Genomic DNA, 21893 nt, shown 5'->3' with positions numbered 1-21893 from the left:
AGTTGTTGAGGTGCGGGGCATGAGTGCATGCAGGACACCCCAGCCCCTGGCCAGCTGACTGAGTGAGACTACGTGTACCTGTGCCCTCTTCTGCTAACAGCCTAAGGCCCTTCCACTGCCACCTGGCTTGCCCTTCTTCTGCCCAGCTCTTACAGCCGAGAGGATGCTTTGCCGACCATTCATTCAGCCATATTTGCCAACAATAGTCAGAGCACGGGTACTGAACTCGGGGCCTTCACACCCAAGTTACATTGTCAGTTACCCTCACCCCCGATTTTAGAGACCAGGTTTTCCTAAGTCCTTAAATTTCCCAGGCTGGGCCTCAATTTGGGGTCCTCTTTCTTCAACCTCTCAAGAGTGCTGGGATTACAGGTAAGTACCACTGTACTGACCCATAATGACGTTTTTATTACCCACACCCCCTGCCTGGAAACCCCAGACACCATACATCTGCATGAGTGTCCACAATCCAGGGGACATAGGGCCCCAGAGCCCATCACGCCACCCTAGCTCTGGGAAAAGAATCACAGGTAAGGCCTCAGTGCCAATGCAAGAGAAGGCTACTGGGATAGGATGAGGGTTACCTGTGGATAAGTCTTTACCTCTTCTCATGTCTGTGACATAAAACAGGCAGAGCATTCATAGTTCAACCCCAGACTTCCTATCTTATCATGTCTCATCTCTAACAAAGATGTTTACAAGCTGCCTTGGGCTTCAAAGAACCTGGTAGCTGCATTGTAGGAGGGGGCCAGAGACACCAAGAGGAGAGAGTGCCAGAGCTGGCAGGCTGGCTGCTAGGGGCCTGTGGGGTCAGCCGTTGGCCTCCATACTCAGTCCAGGAACGCAGTTTTTTAATTAGATCCTGGAACTCAGGGCAAGGAGCCCCTACTGTTTGCCTGAGGGTAGCACTGTGTAGGTTAAGGGGATGGAGTCAGTTCAGCAGCTCAAGAGGTGCCAGGAGGGATGGGGCCTATTGACAGGTTTTCTTTCTTTTCTTTTTTTTTTTTTTGGACAAAGTCTCCCTTTCCAGACTGGCCTTTAATTTACTATATATCCTAAACTGGCCTCAAAACTGCAGGAATCCTGCCTCAGCCTCCTGAGTGCTGGGATTATAGGTATATACCATCATGCCCAGCTGAAAATTTTGAAGTCCTTATGCCACAAGGCTCTGCATTGAGCTCTGGGCTTGGGGTCTTTCTGAGCATCGAGCCAAACACAATTGGCCACATGGTTGTCTGTTGTGGGTGGAGTGGCCTTCTGTGGGGATCTGTTCACTGAACAGGTTGGACTTACTCTTCAGAATGAGCTCACTGGCCCCAATGCTGGTATGTATGGAAATACAAGCTGTGGGCTTTCTACATTGGTGGAAGGTGACAGGGACCTGGTTGCAGGCCTCTAGACCCCTCTATCTCTGCCCCCACGTTCACAGGAACATGTGCTCCTGTGTTGTCTTTAGAGCATGGGATCCTGATGTTGGTAACATGTTCTTGGCCACCTTGCAGGCCATGAGGATCCTTACCAGGGCATGGTTGCACAGACCTGGCTGCAGAGCCCCAGATCTTGATGTGGGGCCCCATGGATAATGCCCATCCTTTAGCATGGTGCTGACATATGTCTATGCCCAGAGATTTAGGGCTTGGGGCCCTGAAACTGGGGGAGGTGGGTATGGGGTAAGGCAAAAGAAGATTGCTTCTGGGCCCCTCCTCTAGTTCTCCTTTGGACCTCCCCACTCTGGAATATAGGCTGTTATCGGCCCTTTTGTCCTCAGAGCCGGGCTACCAGTCTAGAAGAAGATTCACAACTGTTATAAATGAGCTGGCCCAGGTCAGTCAGTGCACAAGAAGCAGTGTGCAGGGCTGGTTATGTGTCCTGGGAGCCTGCCTCCCTCTGTGCTGTTTCTTCCGGGAGACCATGGGAAAGCAGAAGGTGTGTGTGTGTGTGTGTGTGTGTGTGTGTGTGTGTGTGTGTGTGTGTGATGTATTGGGGGACAGAAGTGGGCCAGGCTATGCCTCTGCAGAGAAGGTCTGGTTCCTTCTGCACCCTTGTAGCTGCAGACTGGCTCCCTGTAAGTATGTGAGTGGGCCTGGCTGCTGAGAAGGGGAAGATAATCATGTCTCCCTTCTCCTGTACATGAGAACTGTTTCCCTTCTCCCTCTGACAAGAATCTGCCAGGGATTCTTGTTGGCCTTACAAACTCTGACCAGCCTCATGATGCTTCTTTACTCTGCCTGTGTCCCTGAGTCACCAGGAGAAAGGCATGGAAAACTTTTTCCTCTAGTCTTGTCTCCAAGGAAGGCAGGTTCCTCAGGGTGAGCACAGCTCTGGGGCACATGTTCTTATGCTGTTTTCGCTGCCATATGTCCTCTGCTTCCTTGTCTGTAGGGGGCAGGCACTCAGGGAGGTAAGGGCTGGTATTAATTTTGTTTAAAAAAGTGGGAGAGAGAGAGAGCCAGAAGGCTGGATCCCTGCACAGGTCACTTACTAAAAGAGGGCAAAGGTAGCCTCTAGAGCCCTAGCTGTTTGCATTATCTTCTCCCCAGTGATAGCTCCTGTTCCTCTTCATTCCCCACTGAGGTGAACTGAGGGCTGTAGGCTCTGGAAGTAAGTGCAATGGGGATAAGCCTCTTTTAGGGGCCCCTCTCTGGTTGGGAACCACATCATCTATGTGCTTGGGCAAATCTGGCATCCAAAGTGGAAAAACCCCACATAAATCAAGGACAGCTGGGCTAGCCCTCCAGCCATAGCCCCCACCCCTCTGGTTCTGCAGACATATAGGGGTGGGTCTCGGGGGTAAAGAAGGGTATGGTTCTGAAGGACGGAGTTTCTGGAGCTCCTGTGTGTGTGATCACCCTACCCATCACCCCAAGGTGGGAAGATCTGCACAGTATTGGTAATCACTTTCTGGAGTGGTGTGTGAGCCTTGACTGGGTGGCCCAACCTGGGATGGGGACAGACTCAGACAGACAGACAGTGCATATAGAAGTATATGCACTGTAGGGGTTGAGACTAAGCCCATTTCTACCTTTGGCCAGCTCCATGGGGAGATGGAAACTGATAGGAATGAAAATCACCTTTGAACCCAGCATAGTGGCATAGGCCTGTAGTCCCAGAACTCAGAAGCTAAGGCAGAGGAATACAAGTTCAAGCTCAGCCTGGGCAACTTAGTAGGACCCTGTCTCAAAGAAAGAAAAAAGAAAAAGGGCGAGGGATGTAGCCCAGTGTGAAAGCCAGTATCAAAAGAAAAAAAAAATCACTATCAAAGGAATGATTGCAAAGGCTGGAGATTTAGCTCAGTGGCATAAGCTCCTGCCTGGCAAGTGTAAGGTTGTGAGTTTGATCCCTGGTTAAAAAAAAAAAAAAAAAAAAAAGAAAGAAAGGAAGGAAGGAAGAAAGAAAGAAAAAAAAAATGATTACCATTGTCAAGAGGTAACGCCATCCTGTGGCAACCCTACGGCAGACACCAAGCCTCTTTCTGTCCTGGGTTCTGCACCTAGGGCAGGCTCTGGCATCTGGGATCTGGGGCACCATGCAGTGGTCTTCACTTCATTGACTCTGTGTGGCCCCCTTCAGCCAGAGATGCCTCTAGTGGGAGCCCTGGAAATATTTGGGTCATGAAGGTCCTCTGTTCCTCAGTGGTCACCAGAGCTGCTGGGATTTGTCCCAGCAGAGGCCATTAGTCCCAAGAATAGCTCAAGCCGTCCTGGTCCTCCCTTCCACCATGCTCTCACTCTCCAGAACTCCCTCCTCAGACTTCTCCCATCTCTCTATCTGGCCTGACAGCCTGAGAAGCTCACCTTTTCTTCTTTCCCAGGTCTCCCCTCCTCGATGTCAAACTCCCCTAATGCTGGCTATCTTGGTGTCTGAGGGCCAGGCCAAGAAAGGTAGACAGATCCATGCTTTGCCTGGCAGTCTTGCTTTAATTGGGGGGTTAGGAGAGCTCCACGAGGGGCCTTGGGTCCTAAAGGGTATTTAAGGGAGATGGCTGGTAGAAAGAATTTGTCAATGTCCATTTTTGGCTAGTGGAGGTACAAACCAGAGAGTAGAGGCAAGTGACCTTCCAAGGGTTGTGTGCCTTACAGAGAGGAGTTCACTGACCTTAGGTGACTGAGGAAGGAACCACCAGTGTGTTGGGGCGGGGGGGGGCTAGCTTGGACAGCAAGACAAGGCAAAAGCAGAGTGGAGGAGCTGTTCAGATGTCCTGGGGTGAAGGGAGGAAAGTAACCATGTATGTGAGGAACATGGAATAAATGGAAGTTTTTGAAATTACCAAAATCTCACCTTTAAAGAAACTCTTTAGATTAAACACAGTGTTGGTAAAACCTTGGAATTCTACTCTAAGGCATATACCTAAAAGGAAATGAAACAAGTATACACAAAACCTTGTGCATGGCTGGGGATGGTGGAATACACCAATAATCCCGGCACTTAGAGGCTGAGGCAGGAAGATTTCAAATTTGAGACTATCCTGGGCAACTTAGGAAGTTGAATGCTGGCCAGAACTACAAGGCAAGTCTGACTAAAAAAAATCACAAATCTTCTCGGGAGGCTGAGGCAGGAGGATCATTATGAAGTCAGCCTGAACTGCAGAATGAGACCCTGTCTCAAAAAGAAAAAAAAAAAAAAATCACAAACAAAAAACCAGTCTCTCCCAACCAAGAACCAAACACTCAGCACTGTATGTGACCATTCAGCAGTATTAATCATTATAGCTGAAAAATAGGACTGACCCAAATGGTCTTCAGTGGAGAAATGGATAAACAAAGTGTGGTCCATCACACAAAGGAATGGCACTGAGCCACAACAAGGAGCAAAGCCTTGACATCAGCTGCAACACAGAGGAACTTCAGTCACTAAGCATAGTATGGACATTTCCAGAACTTGCAGAAAGCAGGTATCAATATTGCCAAGGCCTTTGAGGGGAAAGAGAATATGGAGTGACTGCTAATGGGTGTCTGGTTTGTTTTGGGGGTGACTTACATGTTCTAAAAGTAGATGTAGCCATTATTGTACCACATTACAAATATTGTATCAGGAACCAGAGTTCTAAATTGTATGGCACGTGGATTGCACTTTTTTTTTTTTTTTTGTCTTTTTTCCTTTTTATCGGTACCAGGGATCGAACTCACGACTGCCTGCTTGCAAGGCAGGCACTTATGCCACTAAGCTAAATCCCCAGCCTGGATTGCACTTCAATAAAGCTGTTGTCAAAATGGCTCTTCAGTCAGGATCGAATGCTCCCTTCTACAAAGAAAGAACTAGACTCAGAATTGGCTAGAGACTGAAGCCATATGGCTAGAGGAAAATGGGCTGCAGCCAGCTTCAGGCTGGACTCTACCTGCTACCCAGGGATGAGCTTGAGGTGACCCCTCCTGCAGCAAAGATTTTACCCTGACATTTCCTCTGTCTGGAATGCTCTTCTCACCTGACTAGCACCTTCAGGAAACCTCCATGGTTTCCTCCATGGTTTACCTCTCCCTCTTTCATATCCTTCCTCTGACCTGCATTTATTGAGTGCCTAATGGGTGCCAGGCTCTGGGTTAAGTGCTGGAAATACCTTGGTGAAACAGACTCCAGGTTATCATTCTAGGCATTCACAGATTTGCACCCATCCTCACCAGAGAGCCAGACAGATGGGGGAAGATCAACTTCCTAGCCTTTCCAGACTGACTCCCATCTGGACCTCTACCCACCTACCTTCTGGTCAGTGCCTCCTGGACAGTGTTTGACCCTCAGCAGCTGAGGTAAAGGGCAGGGTGAAGGGCAGAACCAAGGCCAGGCAATGGAAATACTAGTCCGCTCTGGGATAGTGGGTGGAGGGTCACCAGGGAATGAATGCAGGAATCTGGAGTCCTGAGCAATGACTGCTCAGGCTGTTTGGGGCGGGACTTGCCCAGCAGGGCTTTGAGGAGAACTAGCCTGTCTGGAACAAATTCCAGGTTAAGCTAGACCCAAATAAGAACTTCCTGGGACTCTGCATGTGCCAGCATGCTCACCACACAGTGCTGTGCCAACAACTCGCCCACATAGGTGCTGGTTGAGGCTTGCCCTAGCAAGCAGGTGCAGCTCTGGCATCTGGGATCTGGGGGACCGTGCAGTGGTCTTCACTTCATTGATCCTGTGTGGCCCCCTCCAGCCAGAGATGCCTCTAGTGGGAGCCCTGGAAATGTTTGGGCCATGAAGGTCCTCTGTTTCTCAGTCACCGGGGCTGCTGGGATTTGTCCAGAGGCCATTAGTCCCAAGAATGGCTCATTAGTGAGAAGAACCCAGGACAGAAAGAGACTTGGTGTCTGCGCAGGGTTACCATCAAGCCTGCTGCCAGGAAGGTTGAGAAAAGGCAGAGAGAGAGAGATTCCAAGCACAAATCCACCTTTCCCTTGGGATGGACAAGCAGCTCACCTTCTCTAAGCCTCAGTCCACTCCTCCACTTTCTTTGCTGGCTATGCAGGGTGAGGTGGGAAGCCCCTGCGGTGTCGGTGCCATGGCCATGAGAGACTCCTCAGTCTCTGCCCTGAGGCACACGCCTTCCTGAATCCTTCACAAGTCCAGGTGGAGCCTCTTTGCCAACTTACTGCAGAGCCCACTGCATTCCAAGGTATCACCAGGTCAGCTCGGCTAGGCATGTGTGGTGTGGAGCTGGTCAGAAGATAAGTCTGACTGGTCCCTGGGCGCTAGGGAGGCCGTGATGGAGGGCTCTCTGACCAGAGAGTCTTGGAGCTGTAAAGTGCTAACCGGACATCACTAGCTTTCTCCCAGAGGCAGAACCCGGACCCTGCAGGATGGCTAGGCTGACTGTCTGCTGGAGTCCAAGGTGCCTATCGCAGTCGCCCGACAGATAGGGAGCAAGCACTGTACGCACTAGGCTGCTGGCCTGGCCTCATTCTCCTGGGTCTGCGAGCTTTGCTGGCTTACTTGGCTCAGCGCTGAGGCCCCCCCTCGAGCGAGGCCAGGTTCGGCAAGGCGCCCCTATCTCGAAGGCATGCGGGGTGAGCCTTCTACGGGGAGGTTGTGGGTGAGCGCGCAGCCTTCTCTCCACCTCGAGTCCCTGCTGGCTTCCGCATCTCCGATGTGGAACAGCAGCCCAGGTCTCGCAGCAGGAGCGCGGGCTGTCCGCCGGTGCCCGAGAATCCCAGACTGGGCCGGGACGCCCCTCCCCCGCCTCGGAGCCCGCCCCGCCCCCGCCCGCCCGCTGCCTAGCGGCGGGTTGGAGGGCGCTGAACAGAAGCCCGGCGTCCGCGGGCTGAGTAGGGCGCCGGCAGGGATGTGCGCTCTTGTTCAGCTCTCATCCCCGGATCTGGGCGCGGCGCAACTCCATGGCAGATAGCGGCAGCCCGGGCGCCGGGGCTGGACCCGGGGCCGTCCTGGGGGCGCTCCGTGCGCCCCTCGCGCTCCTGGCGCTAGGGCTTGGCGCTTACTGTCTTTGCGCCCTTTCCGGACGCTGCCCGCCAGTCGCCCGCGTTCCCACGCCGGCCCCCGCTCCGACCCAGCCGCCGGGTGCACACCGTCTGACCTTGGCCAGCGACCCAGGCCGCCAGCGCTTCCCGCAGGCACTTATCGTGGGAGTGAAGAAGGGCGGCACGCGAGCGCTGCTGGAGTTCCTGCGGCTGCACCCCGACGTCCGTGCGCTTGGCTCCGAGCCCCATTTCTTCGACAGGTGTTATGAGCGCGGCCTCGCCTGGTACAGGTAAATGCCCTGCCCATCTTCCCCTTTTGGGCTTCCACGGAAATTCGGTGGTGGGATCTAGTGGGGGAAGAGTCCTGGGCTCTGGGATTGAGGCCAGACTGTGTAGGGAGTTAGGCTTGCTCCCAGGCACTGGGCCCCCAAAGCAAAGGTACTGGCAAGGTGGGGGTGGGGAGCCTCAGCAACTTTGGAAACTCCGAGGAATGCCTGTTTCGGTCTACCAAGGGACTTGGCAAGATTGAGGGAAAGGTGTGACCCCAACGGGGAAATAGTGACATTACTTTTGGTAGTGTTAGAATCACTTCAGGCAGGTTCTGTTGGGGGTCTCGCCCTGCATCCTCACTTTGGGCTTGTATGGTTGGTCATCTGACTTGTGGCTAGTTACATTAGGAAGGAGTGTCCAGGTTCCCTGCAGGATCCTGAAAAGTGTCTCTTCTCACCCCATAATCCCTGCCTCCCTCCTGAGAGGACTTTTTGACTGCTGGAGTCTGGAGAAAGTTTGGTCTGGGCTGTAGAAAGTAGCTTTGCTCTTTAGTGCATGCTCAGGCATGGGAATGGGATCTAGCCAGGCTAGATCTATCCAGCACAGGCTCTGTGGCTGCCTTGTGCTCCACCCAGGAGGGACCAAGGGTGTGGCAGTGGAATGCGAAGAGCATCCTACCCCAATAAGCAATCTGCTTTGATGGCTAGTCAAATACCAGCCCCTCTCTGATGAACTGGGCACTGAGGCTCAGCCAGGCTCTGCTCCCTGCCTCTAAGCTAGGATTGCAGGTGAGCACCACCTCACCTGCTAAGACCTAGGCCCTTGAACCCCTTCCTGCCAATGCATCATTTTCTCTATTCCCAGATCCATCCCTTGTCTAGTTGTTAACTTTGTCTTTTGCATTAAGAAGACTGGGCCTCCAGAGGGAGAATAGGGGATCTGATGCCTGAACTCTGAAGGGTTAGTGTTGTGTGGGTGCTAGAGAAACGGAGCATGGTGGGGGAAATTGACTCCATTGTGGGGCAGTCTTCAGCTCAGGCTTCTGGCAGAAACCACTGGCCACCTGGGTGATGAGAGGGAGGCAGAAAAAGAGAGAGAGGAGAGAGTCAAAGAAGAATGCTTTATGGAATGCAAACTTCAAAACTTGCTGAGTGTGATCTGTGCTGAGTAGAGTGGCTGAGGGAAATGAGGATGAGTTTGGTCCGCAAAGTTTCTCAACACATCAAGGTTCCAAGACTCTCCAGGCCCACTCTGGGCCATTGCTTTTCTGGGAAAGACTCTAGGGTAGGTGAGGCCCATACTGGGGCAGATCCTCAACCCTGGGTAGGGGATCTTGGAAACACTGACATGCCAAGGACAGGAGTGAAGGTGTTCCAGACAGTGCAACCCTGCTGAGAAGAGACTTAATTTCCTCATCTGTAGAATCTGTCTCCAGTGGAGGGATGCAGAGGATGCTTGTGGAGGGATCAGGTTCTGTGGCCTCTGTCCCATTCATCCAGTATACAACATATTGAGTGTGATGACAGAGCTTCTGGTCTGTGTGTCCTGGTGTCTTCAGAGGGCGTGGCCATGTGCTGATATATGCGAATGTGAGGCTGCTCTGCTCACATGCCTGCTATCTTTTTAACTACCATGAGCATGTCCTGAGCACCTGAAAAATGCTCACCTCAGCCTCATTTCTTCTAGTTGCAGGACCTGGTGTGAGCCCATAGCACCTAGAAGAGAGCCTAGGTATGAGTTGGGGAGTTGGGGAATTGGGGAGGCAGATGGAGAGAGTAGCCAGGTCTCCAGGTGAGTTTCTGGAACACTGTTCCACAACTCACTGGGTTGTGACCCAGCTCATTCCAGAGAGTGACCATGACGATGGCCATCTTCTGCCCTATCTAGGTCCTCTGTTGCCTTTAGCCCAATTATTCCCCCTTCCTAGACTGTTTATCTTTCAAGCTCTCGAAGGTACTTCATTTTAGAGACTATGGCCTTGAGTACCATCCAGCTCAGTACCTGCTTACCTGTTCACTCATCACTGAGCACCCACTATTTGCTAGGTACTATGGTTACACAAAAACACCAGTGTCTTAATCTGGAAGAGGTGCTCCATTTTGGGTCAGGTGGGGACTCAACTTTGACCATAATACCCTAGAAAAGCAAGAGGAAACCAGATGTGGTGGCACAGGCCTGTAATCCCAGAGCTTGAGAGACCGAGGCAAGAGGAAGGCTGTGAGTTCAAGGCTAGTCTGAACTATATAGTGAGACCCTGACTACAAGAAAAAAAGAAAAGAAAAGAAAAGAAAGAAAGAAAGATGAGATTTAGGAAGTGTGGGTATGGAAGCCGTCTTAATCCCCAGTGTCAGAGCAGGGAATAGGTTCATGCATGTAGGTCAGGACTTGGGCTTTTGTGGACCATATCTTCTCTTGTGGCTAGGGACAGGCTCCTCCAGCACTTTCTAGCAGTGGAATAAAAATGATAACTGATTTTCTGCAGGTCCAAGGCCTTGTTGGGCCAGGCCCAGGCAGGGTATATAGCACATGGATGGGGGTCCTGAGATGCAGGAGGGAAGAGTAGCCCAAGGCTGGCTGGAAACCGCAGGGAAATGCAGACCAGATGAGGTGGTTCAGGGGGGAGGGAGGGTCTTTGGAACAACTTGTCAGATGTTTGTTGCGTGGGGTCAGAGTTTCATTCTGCTTATCCTCTCCCTAGTCTCTGCCACCCCCAAAGGTGCCTGTTCTCACTTTCCAAACTCAGTTGGGACAGGCTCCTGAAGACTGAGGAGGTTAAGTAATTGATCCCAAAGATCTCAGAGCAGGCTTGTGGCAACTGAGAGCCTAGGAAGTCCTGTGCCCTCTCTGTATTCCATCCTGTTCCTTGGCAGGCATGTCAGGAGAGGCCTCCCTCTTTGGGGTTGCTCTGCTCTTCTGACTTCCTAGAGAGAAAGGCTGAAGATAGGGATAACATCAGGGCTCCCAGAAAAAGGGTGGTGTTGGGGACAGTCAGAATCAGGCTTTCAGTCAGGGAAAGAAAGAGATTGGGTTTCCAGGCAAGTCAAACCTTGGAGGGAGGTGTCTGGGAGACCTGGGGCTCCTTACTTCCCTGGGAAGATGAAGGAAGGAGTGATACATTCTGGTGAATCCTGGGGTGCATACACCTCTTCCAACACCAGCATCAGCTTCTTATGTAGGTCTCAGTGATAGGGTCCAGTGTGGGGAGACTCCTTCTTATGACTTCCCTCAGGGAAAGGGAGGCCTCCTGAGCTGGCTGGCCCTGCCAACTTACAGCCCTGGCCCATGACAGTCTAAGGTCTTTTTGAACTTTCCCCACAGACAGTTGGGTGTTGTCCCCATTGGATTTCCAATACATAAGGTAGGGCATGGAGGAGAGGGATTCTGGGAGCATAAACCACACAGGTACCTACTGTCAAGATGACAGGAAAGAAGGCCAAGAAGAGTCAATGCCCATCTTCAGTCCCTCCTGTTCTTTTTCTGAGCCTCAGTATACTTGCCTATCAAATGGGACAGTGGGTTGGGGTAGAGAGTGGTTCTGGCTCACAGTGTCACCAAGATGGAGAAAACTGAATTCTTGTCTTTGATTTCTGAAGATCAGCTCTGCCCCAGGCTTTGATCTAAGAGGTGGGGAGATTCCATTCCATGCCACCATCCTGCTGTCACCATGGGTGATATTGGGGATTCTGACATTCCCAATTTTCCCTTTTGCCTAGTAGGGGCACGTGCATACATCTTCCTGCCTCACCACCAGCAGCCCCCAGTCTGATGCCAGCATGGCAGACTGTGCACCTATGTCTGGCCTGAATTTCCTTGGGGAATCTGATCAGGGAGCGAGTCAGTTAGGCTGGCTGAGACTGGGCTTGTCATCTCTCAGCTGGGTCAGTCCTGGGCCTGTAAGCAGGGTCAGGGAGTACCCTCCTCAGATGATGGGAGCAAGGCTGGGGAGGGCTGGGCATGGCTGAGCAGGGACATCTCCTCCCTAGAACAGGCCACAGAGTCTCTGTCTCTGTTGACCTACTTCCCAGCCATCCCTTGGAGCTGTTTGCTCAGCTGTCTTACCCTGCCCGACCTCACCCTGTACTACCTGGCTGGCAGGTGCTGCCTCAAGACAGCATGAGTCATGCCTGGGCCTGTCCAGCTGGGCACTTGGGATGGGCTTCCTCAGGTTAGGAGCAGTCAGGGGGCTGTGGTCAGCCAACTCTTTCTGGACCTTAGGTAGGCCAGAGCCCTCTTCCTCCCCCATGTAAGAATGAGGGCAATTTTAGCAATGTTGTGTCCTCCACCTGGCATCTTGGGACTGAGGAAGCACAGGGCCTTGGGACCTATCACCAGGCAGATTAGAGCTATTTCACTAATTTTCTCAAATGTGCTGGGCTCAAGGGGTGGGTCTTGTTGGTCTGAATTGGGCCCAGGTGAATGAGAATTAGCAGGGCTACAGTTGACGGTGGGAAAAGAGATGTAATTAAATTAAGGGGAGAGAAGCAGAGGAGAATCATACTCTTTGCTGGCAACATTTGTCAATAATTGATGACCTAGTTCAGGAGACGCTGTCAGTCACTGAGTGAAAGGGTGACCTAGAGTGATCTATAGTGCAGAGGCCTGTGGGGTAACAAGTCCAAGCTAGCTGACCTTGGAATATTTGGTCTGGGGAGAGACAGCAAGGTCAAGGTTGGGGGCTCAGCAAGCAGCTCCAGGAGGGGTAGAAGTGGGCAGAAGTTGCTGGGACTCAAAGGAGAGGGCCTTTGGGGAAAGGGGACATAGGGCTTGTACAGGGAACACAAGTGACTGGTGAAAAGTGCCTTGGTCACCTCTGTCACCCCATTTTCCCATGGATAGCACAAATAGGGGCAGCCTGGTTAGTAGGGCCCTCTGCAGGCCTGCGCTAGGCTGGCATTTCCTAGCTTATCTCTCAGGCTTCCTACCTCTGAGGGTGTTCATCCCGTACTTGGGAAGAAGGACTTGAAGGGGAGGAAAGTGATACACTTTAGGACTTGGGGCTTTCTAGGAGAGGAGGGTCTAGTTCCAGGTCTAGGGTGAGAGGGGTCACTCCATAGAAGTACTTACTCAAGAGCAGCGGCCACTCAGTCTACTCCTCCCATTGCCCCCAGGAGCCTGATGCCACGTACCCTGGATGGGCAGATCACCATGGAGAAGACACCCAGCTACTTTGTGACGCGGGAAGCCCCTCATCGAATTCATAGCATGTCCCCAGACACGAAGCTGATTGTGGTGGTACGGAACCCAGTGACCCGGGCCATCTCTGACTATGCTCAGACACTTTCCAAGACCCCAGGCCTGCCCAGCTTCCGTGCCCTGGCCTTCCGCCATGGCCTTGGCCCTGTGGACACAGCCTGGAGTGCTGTGCGTATTGGTCTCTATGCCCAGCACCTGGACAACTGGCTGCATTACTTTCCTCTGTCCCACTTCCTTTTTGTCAGTGGAGAGCGGCTGGTGAGTGACCCAGCTGGAGAGGTCGGACGGGTGCAGGACTTTCTGGGCCTCAAACGGGTTGTCACGGACAAGCACTTCTACTTCAATGCCACCAAGGGCTTCCCCTGCCTCAAGAAGGCTCAGGGAAGCAGCCGTCCCCGCTGCCTGGGCAAGTCCAAGGGCAGGCCCCACCCCCACGTGCCTCAGGCCGTGGTCCAGCGTCTTCAGGACTTCTACAGGCCTTTCAATCGAAAGTTCTACCAGATGACTGGCCAGGACTTTGGCTGGGACTAAGCAAGGCTCAGCTATCCCTGCCTTGGATGCTTGGAACCTTAATTTATGTCTGCCCACTGGCCAGAGCAGCTTCCCTACACATGCTCTGGGGAGAGAATATTTAAGAAATAAAGTCTGGATCCAAATTCTTTCACTTGACCTTGAGTTTGGGGGAAGTGATACTGTGCCAGTTAACTCTATGGGCCAGGTGTCATGCCAAAACCATTCCTTACATGTCCTCGGAGGTGGGCCATGCACTTCATCACATGGCACAGATGAGCATGAGAAACTCAGAGAGACTTAGGGCCTGCCTGGTGGATGTAGCCTAGTCCTGGTGTCTCTGGGGCCTGTCTTCCACCTCTTCTCAGTCCTGGAAGGTTAGCATGGTTATCTGCATATCCGGACAAGGAAAATGAGGCTGGAGGTTGTTCCTGAGTGGTGGAACAGGATTAAGCTGGGGATTTAGCTCAGCGGCATAAGCACCTGCCTTGCAAATAGGCAGTCGTGAGTTCGATCCCCGGTACCGATAAAAAGGAAAAAGACAAAAGAAGAAAAAAAGTCGGATCTGGCCAGTTGTTATGTGGCACACCTTGGGACCTCAGTTAATTCCATGTCCTGGTACCCAGTGGACATTGTTTACTACAGGCCTTGTGGAGCTCCTGGGCAGTAGTGTTTGGCAGGTGACTTGGTGTGTGGGACAGTGCTTCCAACAGCCTTCAAGCTGTTCCTGAACAGCCTGACCCTCTGCCTGCTCAGGACAAGCTTTCTCCACCTGCACCTGACCTCACTCCCAGGCCAGCCCACTGACACACCCCCTCCTGACCTCACTTTGAGCCAGGTCTGCTGCCTTTCCTTGCATCCTTTACCAGGTGGGGGCAGGAACAGTCCCATGTATAGCCCAGCTGTCCATTCTTAGCCAAGTCAGACCTTACTTGGGAAGGTTGGGGAACCCCTCCACCTCTCTCCTCTAAACATGGGGGCCCTATCAGTAATGGCTCTCACCTGCTCCTGGCCACAGTTGTCTAACAGTGCCCACTAGCTGTCTGATAATGATCTCTGAGGCTAGTTAGGTCAGCCCCATACACCTGCCCTGTCTCAGGCGTACCACTGGGCCTGGCCATGGTCTGTGCACCCTGAGAAACTCCTTGGCTTTCATGCCCTGATATTGCCCTTTTTACCTCTGAGCCTCTTAGGGCTACTCCATGTCCTGGTTCACAGGAACACAGGCAGTGAGGAAGGATTTGCAGGGGATGGAGGAATCCTGTCAGCCTCGGCTGCTTCATCTGACCATCAAGCTCCATTGGAGCCAGTGCCCCCACCAGATACCCCATCCTCTCTTTGTCATATGATCCCATCTGGGTCAGTTAATGTCAGTGTCATGGAAGAGGCTAATGGAAGGAAAAGGCACATATGGGGTTGTTTGTTTCTGGCTGTCAGTGCCTCATCTCCACTCCTGCTAGTTTCTCTGCCCAGCAGACACTTGCCTGGAGCTGCTTGTAGGGGCTGGCATTGTCCTTAGGCCTCTTTATCCCAGGCCAGGCTAGTGGCATGGCTGGGAACTGATCATGGATGCCTCTCCCTGTACTCACTGAATAGTGCAGTTTCGACATAGTGGGTGACTGTGGCCCCCAGAATACACAGCCTCTCCCCTGACTCTGACCTCTGTCATGGGTAGGGGCAAAGGGCTGGCCTAATTTACAGTTCCCAAGTGAGGAGGAGACAGGTTCCCCTTGAGGACTCTGCTGGGTGGTGAGTATAGGACTTGATGACTCTGTCCCTGTACTCTGCACCAAGGGCAGTAGAGAAACAGGACAGCCCTGATACCTGGCCCAGTTCCTAACTCAGTCCATGCTTATCTCTTTCTCCCTGGACATACCCTACTTGTATCTGGACAGTCTCAGGGCCCCCACTGTCACCTGGCCCCTCTTTTGTTCTACAGTACTCTTCAAATGACAGCTAGAGGAGTATCTTCAGGATAGGACAGATCCCAGCTCCACCTCATTGTTTCTAGGATAAAAACCAGATGCCCTCCTGCAGCTGTTAAGGGCCTCCAGACCTTGTCCAATCCTGCATGGTCCCTTCAACCCCACATTCCCACCAGCTCCTCTACCTACTATACCCTTTCCAGCCTCACAGACTCTTCACACAGTGTGTAGTGCCTTTCCCTACAGAAGGCACAGATGGAGGTGGCAGCACTCTTGAGCAGGGCAGCTGTGCTTCTGCATTTAAAGTTCCTTTTTTCTTCTTTGGCACTGGAAATTGAACTCAGGACCTTGTGCTACCAGGCAGGCACTATGCTACTGAGCTATATCTTCGGCCCTAGAGTTCCGTTTTCAACCCTTTGAAGTGACCCATTTTCCCTCTTCTAGAACCCTTGGGTGCAGAGCTTTGGGGATTTTGCTGTCCCTGGGCCCAGGCTTCATGGGGCCCACTCTGGAGGCAGCAGGGAGGAAGGGTGGACTGGTTTGTTCTGTCTGCTCCACCCAGTAGAAGCTCATCCCTGAGGGCACCACCCTGCGTGAGGTTCCCAGCTGTGCCTGAGAACATACTGCAGGCAGATGTACTGGGTCCTGGGGCTGCATTGGGGGGTAGGGCTCCCTGGGGGAGTCATCAGCCTTTAATTAAAATCTCTAAATTGCTTCCCCAGCTGCTCTATGGGTTTTCCATGTTGGAATGTTTTAGATGGGGTGCGAAGTACTGATTCAATTATCTTCTTCCTGTCCTGACCATTAGAGGAAAGGGGGCTGGGTCCCCTTCACCCCTCAGGGGGACCTGGGAGTCCTCATAGCCCTGGAGACAGGAAAGGGGTTGGAGAATCCTGGGGAGGAGGCTGCTTCTACTTTTGGGGACTCACTAAGCCCCAGATTCTAAGTCTGGGTTGAGGGCCTACAGGATGGTGAGGATGGGGTGGGGTGAACACAGTGTTCTTGCTCTGGGGCTTCCACTTGCAGATGGCTCTAAGTGCTTCAGTCTCCCCCAAATACCAAATGTCTCAGTGTCTTAAACTGTGAATCCTCATCCTGGGGTAGGAGTCTGCTTCTGCAGAGGGGGTCCTGGGTCATGCTGCCTGCCTCATTGGCCTTGGAAATGGGTCACGGAGGCCAGCATGAGCCCCTGGTTTTGGGTGGTCCTTCTGCCCAAAACTGGGCTGGCTTTCTATGTCAGAGTGGATGAGACTGGAGGGCCAGGTTGAGGCTCCTAAGGAGGCTGTGCAGGGCAGGAAAGGAGAAACTGCCTCCCAGGGTGAAGTCTGTAGCACCTATTAGTGACTTCACCTGAGGATGGGTGCTTTGGGGAAATGTTTTATTCTCCTAGTCCATATGCCCCAGAGTGGATAGGGGTGGGACCTGTCACCCTAGCCAGGTTTAAGGATGTTCTGGGGTGTAGGAGGGGGTCAGAACCCAGGTGAGAGAGGAGCCTGAGTAACTTCAAATTAATTAGGTCCCCATGTAGAGGCCCTCCTCTAGGCCCAAGCCCCTTTTACTTTGCCTGCCTGTCCAGGTGGTCCTTTTCCCACTGAAAGCAGCCAGGTTACAAATTTCAAGAGACCCTTCTGTGTTGCCTCAGCCATGACCCAGGGTGTGGTAGGGACAGTGGAAAGGCCTCCTGATACTTTAGTTTGGGAAGCCACCTACCATGTTTTTTTTGTATTTTTTTTTTTTTTTTTGCGGGGGGAGATTCTTGATATATTGGGACAGTGGCTGGAAGGGCCCCACAAGTTTGTGCACTCTTTCAGCCAGAAGTTATCAAAGGTACTGGCCCCAAGGACATCATGGTGGATGAGTAGGCTGTCTTTAACCGCATGGAATCCCTATGTAGTTGGGGAATCTGAGCCAACCATCAAGCAACTAAGAAAACAGATCACTCACTGAAGGGTAGAAGCACTAGAAAATATGGAGCATGATGGGGGAAGAGCTGCCCTGGAAGGAGAGTCCCTGAGATGAGAGTCCACTTACCTGCACCTTGAAGGGGACCCAGCTGTGACAAGGCAGGAAGGACAGCAGATGCTATGGAATAGGTTGTTTAAGAAAAATGGAGACTATGAGGGCTGGAGATGTGGCTCAGTGACAGAACACTTGCCTAGCATGCCTGAGGCCCTAATTCCATTCCCAGTACCCCAAAAATAAAGGAAAAAAAAGTTCTGACCATAAAATAGGCCTTCCTCATAAAACATATTGTACACCTATGTTCTTGGCAGCTGTTCAGAATAGCCAAAAGGTAGAAATAACCCAAATGTCCTCCAGTGGACAAGTTGATAAACAAAATTGTGATGTATCCATACAGTGGGGTTTTTATTAACTCAGCCCCTGAAACAAATGGTGTCCTGACATATGCTACTGTGTGGATGAATCTCAAAAAATATTACTCTAGGTGAGATAAGCCTATTATGAAAAATTATATATTATGTGATTCTGCTCATATGAAATGTCCAGAATAGGCAAATTCATGAAGATTAAAACAAGTTAGTAGTTGTCTAGAGATGGAGGTAGGAGGGACTGGGAAGTGATTGTTTAATGGCTACAGGATTTTCTTTTGAAATGATGAGAATGTTCCTGAACAAGAAAGAGGTAGTGGGTGCCCAATGTTGTGAATGCATTAAATGCCATTGCAAATTGTTTATTTTTTTTAGATAACGTCTCAGTGTATAGTTTAGGCTGGCCTTGAGTTCAATATGAGGCCCAGGTTGGCCCCCAAATCCTTCTGCTTCAGCCTCTTGAGTGCTGGAAATACAAGCATGCATCATCATGCCCGGTTGTACTGTTCATTTTAAAATGGTTGATTTTGTAGCTAGGTATGATGGTATATACCTGAAATCCCAGCTCTTGGGAGCCTCAGGCAGGGGGATTGCTGAACTGATGCTGTTGGTGAGTCCATGTATCCGGATATTGGTCACTGAACCCAGGCTTGCTGTACCACTGAGCTGTACCCTTAGCTCTTTTCATTTTGAGACAGGATCTCTCTAAATCCCTTCAATCTGTAATTATCCTGCTTCAGCCTCCTGAGTAGTTGGAATTACAGGCACATGCCACTGCATCTGACTGGAGCAAGACTTTTACAGTATTTCCTGGCTTAGATTTTTTTCCCAGAAAGTGCCTAAAGACCCACTGCCTACCGGATTCCTGTGAAGGTCCTGAGCCTGTTTTGGCTGCCAGACATCCAGGTCACAAACTAGCTCCAAAATGTACTCTGGTGATTATTAATTTATGGAGTTTACTGAGTAATTATACACAGAGGCCTTACCATTGAAAGAGGCCTTTGCCACTTCTGGAGTGGAAGGGACAGAGCTTACCATCCAGAGCTACAGTGGATGGCTCCAGGATCAGGCAGGAAACCAAAGGAGTAAGTGAGGGGAAAGCTAAGGCCAGGGCCTTTCTTGGGTTCTCCATGGGAAAGGCAAGCTCAGCACTGGCAGAATGAAGGCCACTGAAGGGTTTTGGGCACAGACAGTCTTCCTGGTTGCTTGGTACTTGGTTCCGTGTGATTCAGGGCACAGTGTCGTGGCTTGCATTGTGAGGGTGGATAAGGAAGCAGTTCTGAAGTAGGGCCTTGGGTTACAGGAAAGATGGAAAAAAGATGGCTGGTGGTTTGGCCTATAATTAGAGGATTCCACATAGACAAACGAGGAGCCAGGGATATAGCTCAGTGGCATTGCTTGCCTGGAAAGTGCAAGGTCATGAGTTTAGATTCCTGGTACCAAAAAAAAAAAAAAAAAAAAAAAAAAAAAAGAATCAAATAGACAAATGCAGAGCCTAGGGAAGCACAGAGCCTCCACCTCCCATGAGGGCTCATGCCCTGGACTGTTGCCGAGCCATGGACTACAGTGCTGTGTTCTAATTCATTCTAGTCCCAGGCTACTGTGCCCTGTTGGTGACATAGGGCCTGAGTACCACAGTCTTTCCCAAAGCAGCAGCTAGTCTTGTCACAGATCACCTAGGAGACACTCTGGCCTCCTCCTGGGACAGGACAATGAGTATAGGGCAACTGGTGGCACAGTGTGTGCAGGTTTAGTTGGTCTGGGTAAAAGGTTTGCTCAAAATCCCTGATAGGCTAAGGGTAAGCAGGCAAGGCAAGGCCTTTGCTGGTTCTTGGAGGCTGCCAGTCTGCTGGGTCTAAAGGAAGGGCTCCCATCTGTTGTCTCCACCATGGGCTGTGGGCCGGGTCTGGCTGGGATTGCATTTGAAGGCCTGCTCTTATAGACTCTTATAGCCACCAATGAGACTATGATAAGGTCTACAAAGGCCACCAAAACTTGTAGATACGTGTGTATCTAGATATCATCCTTGGGTGATATTCTAGCCCCTGAACCTGCTTCCAGGTTGTCCAGCCCCATCTTTTCAGAAATGATAGTATAGCAGGAATTAGTAAGACAGGAGTTAGGATTTTATTAGCCAGTGAGGACAGCAGCCCCCAAATGGAGCCAGGAATTCCAAAATGGAATTTGCTGAGTTATGATCCTCCAGAAATCATATGGAAACTTCTATCAGGTAGAAGTTTGGCTGTCTAGGACCTCCTCAAACCATGATCAAGTGGGCCACTGGCTCATGGGTACTTTGGACCTACACAGGTACTTCATGAACACAGCCTACTGCATAGGCTGGATCTTGAAAAGTACGTAGTGTCCTATTGGGTAGAGATTACACAATGACCTGAGCTCCCTTCTAGGTCCCTAAAAACTCCTAGACAAAGAGCCCTTTTAGGTATCCTACTCAGGACCTCCCAGTTAGTGGGAGCTCTACTTCCTTGCCTTTGTATCTTTTAAATAAATTTGCTTGCACCATACCTCCTGCATCTGTAGTTTCATTCTTCATCACCCTGGGACACAACTCTGGCATTCTGGTAACAATGGAACCTGTGGAATATGACCCTGGAAACAGGCCTTGCCAAGGCTTTTGGGACCTAAGACCAAGGGTCTTCTTCAACTCAAAGCCAAGCTCCAGGCTGAGAATTCCTTTCATACTGCTTAATCTGAGCCACATTATATGTGCTTTTTGCTGGAAGAGCTGTACAAAAACAGTCAGTGAACCAAAACAGTTAATGCAAAACTGTTGCCAGGAGGATTTCATACATGAGTCTTCTGATTAAGGGGAAAATGAGATCTACAGTTGGGCAATCGAGAACAATTGGAGATCTTGTTCTCGCCATCTCTTTGCTCCCTGAATGCCTCCCTGGGCCCCTCGCTATGGGGAGCTGGCCAGATCCTATCTTCTCCCTTCCGTCTCCCACAAGGGAGGCCTGGATATCTGATGGGAAGCTGATCCAGTGACAAATGCTGTGACTGCCGCAGGGAAGGCCTGTCTCCTACAGATCACAGCAAGGGGAACTCTTGCTAAACATGCCAATGCTGGGGAGAAGTATCTGGAGATTGTCTGGCCCCTGGTTTCACTGTCTAGGCTCTGGTTGGGAGGGAGGCCCTGGTGCATGCGGGGTGGGGAGGGACTCTCATGCTTCACTGATGGCCAGTCCTGTTGTGGGGGGCCAGCTGTGGGAACGTATGCAGGCTAGGAAAGGGTGTGACAGGCAAGACAGGGATCCTAAAGAAACAATTGGGCTCTGGTCACTAGTGAGTTCACTGGACTCTTATGGTGTACTCAAGGAAGAGCCCTGAAGTCCTGGGAGTTAGAAAGGAGGGAGGAGGAGACAGCTACAGATGACAATGGTGATGATGACAGCTGGCATTCTCTAGGCACTTGGTTTGTGTTCTGCCAGGGAGGTATATACAGAATGTGTTTAAAATAATCAAACCAGCCACTCGGGGTTGATCTATAGGGGGATAATCTATGTTTTTTCAGGTATTTGTCAAGCAACTATGTTATTATCCTCATTTGTGGATGAGTAAACTAAGATTGAGAAGGAGCCATGTTACCAGGAACCAGTACACCCATTCATCTGCCTATGGCCTGAGTGAGAAACTGTGTGTGTGTGTGTGTGTGTGTGTGTGTGTGTGTGTACTCACATGGAGCAGAGAAAGAGTGCCTTTTAGGGAAAGCATAAAGGGGGACAAGCACAGGAGGCAGAACACTCAGGACCTTCAGTGCCTAGTGTGCATGTCCTGAAGATCCCCTAGCCCTGAGTGTGGGGGACTTGTGAATTTGATGGATGTCATCGCTGTGATTGTGGTGCTAATCAACTGACTGTGAGTTCATTGTAAGGGAAGGTCTTCTGGGAAGGCCTGACTAATGAGAAGAGCCTGAGTGTGTGTTTGGGGGGGTCCTGGGGATTGAACCCAGGGTCTTTGCCCTTCATACTGAATTACATCCTCAGCCCTCCCTTTTTTTTTTTGCCAGGCAGGGGCTTACACTGTTGAGCTAAATCCCCAACTCTGAGCCCTTTTTTATTTTGAGACAAGGTCTACTAATTTATCAGATTGCTCAGTTTGTTCTTGAACTTACTTTCTTTCTTTCTGCTGGCCTCGAACTTGCAATAATCCTCCTGCCTCAGCCTCTCAAGTGCTGGAGTTACAGGCATATGCCACCACTGGACTTGAATATTCAACTCTCCTGCCTCAGTTTACCAAAGTGCAGGGATTAT

The 21893-nt window shown here is 51.1% G+C and overlaps 1 protein-coding gene across 1 annotated transcript; it reads left to right on the top strand.

The window, feature by feature from the left end:
• Positions 1–6070: 6070 nt before the first annotated feature.
• On the top strand, positions 6071–13513 carry Hs3st6 (heparan sulfate-glucosamine 3-sulfotransferase 6). Its single transcript, XM_003478105.4, has 2 exons — positions 6071–7681; positions 12770–13513. The coding sequence occupies exons 1-2, from the start codon at positions 7311–7313 to the stop codon at positions 13383–13385; spliced, it is 987 nt and encodes a 328-aa protein (XP_003478153.1). The 5' UTR covers positions 6071–7310; the 3' UTR covers positions 13386–13513.
• The last annotated feature ends 8380 nt before the right edge of the window (positions 13514–21893 follow it).

The sequence above is a fragment of the Cavia porcellus genome, unplaced genomic scaffold (assembly GCF_034190915.1).
Source record: "Cavia porcellus strain 051 isolate PalLab524CR breed Dunkin Hartley unplaced genomic scaffold, mCavPor4.1 scaffold_16, whole genome shotgun sequence".
In the NCBI taxonomy this organism is placed as follows: domain Eukaryota; kingdom Metazoa; phylum Chordata; class Mammalia; order Rodentia; family Caviidae; genus Cavia; species Cavia porcellus.
This window is presented reverse-complemented; position numbering and strand designations above follow the sequence as displayed.